Here is a 6,691-nt window from a genome sequence, read left to right as displayed (position 1 = left end):
TGTCCTCAATTGTTTTTAAAATGTGAATCTTAATTAGAATTCAACTTTTTTTATGGCGGATTTTTTAAAGTAAGTTTGCTTTAGATTATTCGCTTACCTGCAATAAAGGGTGTTTTTTGAATGATTCATTTAAGTGAATATAATAAGAAGAAAATGTATCCTTGATATTTTGGGACACTCTAATTACAGTTTAAATAGTTTTTTTTATTGCCCTCTGCTGATCATAGGGAACAAGTGGCGTTTTTAATCGTGTGTTTATTGAAAGGGAACTGGCTCAGGAGGAGCTTTCATTAAAAAGTGATTACATTTGCTCACTTGGGCAGGAGCTTAATGCCAGTTTGCTCCTCTCTTAAGCCCCCTCCGCGGGGTCGGAGGTCACGCGAGCGTTCCGTTGGGCCGCCGAGCGGGGGGTACCTGCGCGCCCCCGCCCCCGCCCGCTCCGCTCCGCTCCCCTCCAGACCGAAGGAGCCTATCTCCGCCCCAATCGAATTCCTCCGCCACAATGGGGCGACTGTTCGGCGGGCCGCTCCGACGGGGGAACCTGAGCCGCTCGGACCTGCCGGCCGCGCTCGCGCGCCTCTCCTGTGACACGGCCCTGCCCCCCGAGCCCCGGCTCAGGTGGACCCAGCGCCGGCCCTCTCCCTTTTCAGAGCAGAGCTGGGCGCTGCTTCAGCGCAGCCCGTGTTTGCGTTCTGGGTGTATTCTGGGTGCATTCTGGGTGCAACAGCAACTCTGCCACTCGCTCAAATTTATCATTTAAAAAAAAAAAAATTAGGGTGATGAAAGCGGGCTGTACTTGCCTCCCTTTTAAATGGGTTTTTATATTGCCCACATGAGTTTCCCATAAAACATGTTCTATTGAGACATTCCAGCATGCAGTACATTGTTTAATGTGGATTGTTGTAATGATTCATTTTAATTTCATAGCTGACTTTCTGCCGTACTCTGCATAGTTTTATGTAACGAAAAGAACGTAGAGAAAATAGTGTGAAAAAGTAATACTTTTATCCTACGCTGTAGCTTTTACGTAAATTTATTTGGCTTTTTTAAAAAGCGTACCGTCCGTAGCTGAAGTGTCTAGATCACTTACTTATCCACCATAAAAGTGAACAATTAGGAGAAGTGGTGAGAACTGTCCGCGGCGGGGTTTTCTGTCCTCCTGCGATTCGGCGTGCTTTCCGTGAGTCGGCTCCATGAAAGGAAAGCGGGGAAACGGAAAAGAAAAATAAGCATCAGATAAAAGCGAGCGACCACCCCGCGGTGCTCGGGTCCCGCGGCGGGTGATGCGGCGTTTCTCTGCGAGAAAGCACGAAAGCCATCAGATACATGTTTGCCGGGAAAGGGAGAAGCGGGGGGGGGGGGGGAATGCCCAGAACAAAACGTTGCATGATAGTTTCTAAGCAGTTCCATCTGTCCAGTAGAAATTTCAGGCTAATAGCCTGTGGCGCTGCAGTCAACTGCCCTCACTCCTCTACCTGACTCTGTCCTATTAAATCTCTCCACTCCTCCAAAAAAAACAACCCAAAGAGAAGAAGAGGAACTCGTGCAGACCAACTGGCCAGTTGTGGCGGTGATGATGATGATGGTGGTGGTGATGATTGCGGTGATAATGAAGAGCGAACCCTAATTAAAGAAACGGGGAGAAAAAAAAACGACCTCAGGCACTCGGTGAAGTGGAAGAAAAGGGGCTCATCGCTCTGTTTCTTTTTTTTTTTTTTTTTTTAAAGACAGCTCGCTCTGTGAGCAGATGACTGCCGCTCACCTTGCCACGGGGTCTGCGTGAGATTGGTTCATTGTCAAGGAGGTTTTTTTTTTTTTTTTTTTTACCCATGATTCCATATGGTATGGAGCGGGCTACATGTTGCCCAACATGCCAGTGCAAATGTTTTCTCAATTAGGTGTCTTATCTCCGGTGAGTGCGCTAGCATCAGATGAAGCTTGCTGACAGCGTAATGGCAGGCAAAACCTCGGAAGGCTCCATCAAATGGCAGCTCTGCTACGACATCTCGGCCAGGACGTGGTGGATGGTAAGTTGGCAGCGACCAAAGCTGTTTTTTTCCCCCTCTTTTCATTCCTTTTTTTTTTTTTCCCTAAAAAAAAAAAAACTTCCCTCCCTCTTTCTCTCACACAGAAAAAGACACAAAAGCATCTTTGGCTTTAAAAAAAAAAAAAAAAACTTAATTCTTCAACTTGACATTCACTAGATAATTGACTTGTGGATTGATTTAGTTTTTTTTTCCTCTCCCCTATGTTCATTTTACTGTTTCCTTTTTCTGTCCGCCTTGCCACACTTGTCCTCTTTGTGACTGTTTTTTTTTTTCCTGTATCCTCTCGTTGTCTGTTTGGTTTGGGATTTTAGAAGAAAAATCTTGATGGGTTGAAGAAATAAGTTGGCTTTCAGTACGTCCTCGCAGTTCGGTTCTGTTTGACTTCAAACTGGGTCTGAAAGCAGAAACATCCATTTGTTTGGAAATAATTATTCACTCGCACAAAAACGACAGTTCAGCTGTCAACTTTCATTAAGCGATTCTTCACTTTTCTGCAGAGAAAAGCGAAAGCCGGTTCTCGCCGTATTTAGACAAATAAACAGTTTCCACATCTTCTGGTTACAAATAATCAAAGAAAAGCCTCTCGGTGAAGACGTTTTAACAAGGAAGAAGGGAAAAAGAAAAGAAGTGCTGTGTCCGATTCCATCCGATGCCTTGTTTACACTGAGGAAAGTTTGCGCAGCGCTTCAAAGCCTGCAGCCAAAGACGAGAGTGGCGAGCGTGGCGCTGCGCTCCAGAGCTATGACACGCCGCGGCTGCGGCTAACGCGCGCGCAGGGGGAGAGAGAAGGAGCCCCGCGCTCCCCCGGACCGTCCGGACCCCGCGCCCGGGCAGATTAACTTGCTTGTTGTGGTCAGCGAGGCCAGACAACCTTTGACACCCCTGTCGCCCCAGCAGAGACAGGCAGAGGGGGGGAAAGTGGGAGCGAGGGAGAGAGAAAGGGGAGAGAAAGGGGAGAGAGTGGCGGTCTGTAGCCCTGGCTGAAAGACGAGGAGGGGCAGGGATGCACAATGGCCCATTGTGGCCAGCAGATAGGGCTGAGCTCGGCCGGCGGGGATGAAAGGGCTCTGGAGCCCCCAGCACCCCGGCGTTCATTAGCGCAGCGCTCGTTAGCCGCGCAGCGCCACTGCTAGCACCGCTGCTATTCCCCTCGTTATTATAATCACTGTTTTATTTGGGCGGAATGGGAATTGGAGTTTTTGCAGTGGGCGAGTATTATTGTTTTTGCGAGCAGGTTTCATGCCAGCTCGAATAAAAGAAGACTGTTGAGCTGCCGGGAGACAATGGCTCCATTATTTTCCCCGTAAGAGAACCGCAAACTTTCAGAATGCCACTCCGGCACCCCCCCCTCCCCCTCCTCTCCCACCTCTCTCCCCCTCAGCCAGACCACCGCATCTACATCAGTCGCGTTGCACGCTCCAGTTTAGGAACCCGGCAAAGTGGAGAGGGGAGAGAAACGGTCACCTCTTTTTCCGCGCCTGCACGTGCATTGAGGTTTCGTAAGGAAAATTCCCAGAGATGTATTTTTTGGGGGTGGGGGTGAGGGGTGTTCCAGGGAGCGTGGGGGTCGGGGGTGGCATAGTGGCGTTTTTGTTGTTTTGCGGCGGGGGTGGTGATGTGTAGGAATTCCGCTCTGTGGCTCTCCCGGGGACCGCGGCTGAAGACGGGCAGAGGGGGAATGTGGAGCAGGGAGCCGGCAGTCAGAGTGCTCTTAACTTAATTCCTTTTTTGTCTGCCGGTTTGGATTGAGGTCTGAAGTGACAATTTCCTGAGAGCCTGAACTTGTTTCTTAACTTCCATAATTGACTTGTATTCAGAAAAAAGTAGTGGGTAGTATAGAATCATTGCTGCAGAACAACCTATATAATATGGAAGTGTAAGTGCTGTCGATGAAAGAGATGTTTCAAGTAGCATAAAAAGGTTTTGTTGTGTCAGTAATGCATTTTTGCTCTTATGCCACTGTTAAATGTTCTCCTGTTCAAAAAGTACCATAAGTGCTAATGAGCTTTTTTTTATTGTTATTTGATACAGTGTTTCTCAACTCCCAGAGTAATATCCAAAGTAGCACACCTTTGATTAATACATTTCTCTGTGAACTGTCTGTCTTTCTACTGTCCTGTAGAAAGTAAGCCTCCTCAGTCACCTCAGAAAAACTTTTAATTTGAGTGAATCTTTCGGTCTGTTTTGATTTTCTCTTTTGAGTCCAGTGTCTGTGCTTCTGTTTTTGGATTCTGTGAATTAAGGTTCTTTATTGGCTTGAACACTGGAATTGAAGTCAGGTGCTTAAACGATAATATCTTTGTTTAGTGTATAGAAGTGTTGTAATTGATTATTTAAATATAGAGTATTCATATAAATATTCATATTTTTTCATTCTGTCTTAGGACTACAAAGCCCTAACGCATTGACTAATTTGAAATACTTTAACTTACACACCTTGCTTAAAATTTCCTTTAAAAAATGAATGGCTGGCTTTTTAAAATGTAATTTGTTTAAACACATACTGTGTATTTCATCACATGTATGCTTATCACAATCAAAAGGTCATGTTGCTGTGATTAAAGTGCTTTTTCCACCCCGTGATACATCAGTGATCTGTGTTATTATCTTGGCCACTGTAATTTCTCTTACACCATTGTATGTCAGGATCAGTTCATTTTTTGTAATTCAAATCAGTGACCTAACCTAGAAGAACAGACACAGCCTTTCAGTGTGATCATCCAAACCAGTATAGAATAACTGTATTTCAGTTAGTTTGCTCTGCTCTTGTACAGATGAATGGCTTTATTATGTTTTATGTAAAACAGTTAATTATCTTGTGTGTGAGTTCAGGGAAAGTTAGATTTAATTTCCATTGATGGCATTCTGTTCTGCACACTCATTTATTTTAATTAGTCAACAGTCGCTTTGACAAACCTAATCCCCCAGTGTGCAGTGTAATATCACCGAGTTGTTAATGGCAATGAAGGTTAAATTGGGCAATAGCGGAAAGAGGATTATTTTAAAAAAGGGGGTCATGATAATTATTTCAAATAATTATCCTGACAGTTGTTTTGTTCTTGTGTGCTATACAATTGGATGTTCTATGTTCTGTCTTTGCTAATGTTTAAAAATGAAAACGGAGTATTAATGTATGCATGATGAGACATGTGTTGGTTAACTTAAAAATATATTTAGGGCATGTTTATATAGCAACACTGTAAGAAATATTAACAATTGGCAACATATTTTTAAAATGAATACTAGCACCTGTTTCAAGAACAAATTTATTGTTAACCAAGTAACTGTCTGCATCAATTCTGTTGATGGAGATATAAGAACACCATCAGAGGGATGTGCATTAGTATCGTGCAGTGTCCTATATAAGAAATAGTTTTTAATGGTTTTGTTATGGATTAGTATTCTATAGTATCCAAAATAAGAAATAGTTTTTAATAGTTTGTTAAAGGGCGCACTGTCTTTTTGCTTTAATACTTTTATGAAAAAAATTAAAAATCCCACTTTAAATCGAACCTAACATTTAGGCTAATTTCCTTAAATTTGAACAGCGATGAGGCAAACGTCAGCTTTAGGGCTTGTCAGTGAAAATGTTCATCGTATTCTGGATCACATTCTGTTCAGTGTTTCCGTTTAGGCTACCGCTTCCAGCAATGGTCAGTTTGAATTGTCTTTCATGGTGTCCAGCTTTGGTGCGTGCAGCAGATAAGACTTCAAGCCTCAAACAGCAACACAAAAAGTTTCAGGATTCCCAGTTGGAACGGAACTACTTTGTAGCCGTGTTATCTACAGTAAGCTTTCGGTCGCTTCTTAGTTAACCCCCCCTTCCCTTCCCTCCCCGAACCACAGTGAGAGGCAGCCAGAGGGTCCTACATTTTAGGATCTTTCCAAATTTCTTACTTCCTTCATATTTAATTCATTCTTTTGGGAAAAAAAAAAACAGCAGATGTATTTGACTTTCATGGTTTTCATATCTCTCTGAAAATATGTATTTCTTATAATATTAATTGAAAGGGGAACAATTATCTTGTGAAACAAAGTCTTAATTTTTACAAACACATTTATCAACAATATTTGCAGATCAGTTTAGAAATAATCACTTTTGTACAAGTTGCACAACCATGCTTAGGATATTAACCATTTTCTTTAGAATTACTTTGACATCTATAAACATGGAAAATAGTCTCTTGGTGTTGAGCAAAAAACAAAGTTTTTTCTCAGTTTATTCCCTGTGAAGTTTGTCATGACCATAGAGGAGAACAATCAGTATTCTGAGTGGATATTTAAGTATCAGAGCTGAAAGATAAATAAATCTTGCATTACCCAAATTAGATGCAAGCTACGGTTGTAAAATTGTGACTTATTTTGTAAAAGACGAGAAGTTCCAAAATAGCATCTTAAAATGAGTTTTGCGCATCGGTGTGTTTAGTTTGTTACTTTCACCTCCCGTTCTGTTTTCTCGGTGCTCTGGCGGTGCGATCTCAGCATATGGTGCGCGTCTCGGCAGCACCGGTGGGAACGCCGTCTCCCTCTCCCTCTCCCCGCTGGTGTGGAGCCGTCCTCGCCGCGCTCCCGCTGCCTCTCGCTGCGCGGCGGGTGCGCTTCCTAACTGAGCGTGTCACGCATTCGCAGACCCTGCCTGCCTG

General features: G+C 43.6%; 1 protein-coding gene across 5 annotated transcripts in view; it reads left to right on the top strand.

Moving 5' to 3' along the window:
- The first annotated feature begins 1,505 nt into the window (after positions 1-1,505).
- Positions 1,506-6,691, top strand: part of nfia (nuclear factor I/A) — a 190,078-nt gene continuing 184,892 nt past the window's right edge. Inside the window, exon 1 of one of the 5 annotated variants that reach the window (XM_035416200.1) lies at positions 1,506-2,027. In XM_035416200.1, coding sequence (XP_035272091.1) covers positions 1,932-2,027 — 96 coding nt within the window. In that variant the 5' untranslated portion in view covers positions 1,506-1,931. The remainder of the gene's footprint in view (positions 2,028-6,691) is intronic. The other 4 variants (XM_035416199.1, XM_035416205.1, XM_035416201.1 and 1 more) reach the window with 4 other exon arrangements.

Source organism: Anguilla anguilla, chromosome 4, assembly GCF_013347855.1.
Source record: "Anguilla anguilla isolate fAngAng1 chromosome 4, fAngAng1.pri, whole genome shotgun sequence".
NCBI lineage: Eukaryota > Metazoa > Chordata > Actinopteri > Anguilliformes > Anguillidae > Anguilla > Anguilla anguilla.
Note: the sequence above shows the minus strand (reverse complement) of the source record. Positions and strands in the feature narration are given on the sequence as shown.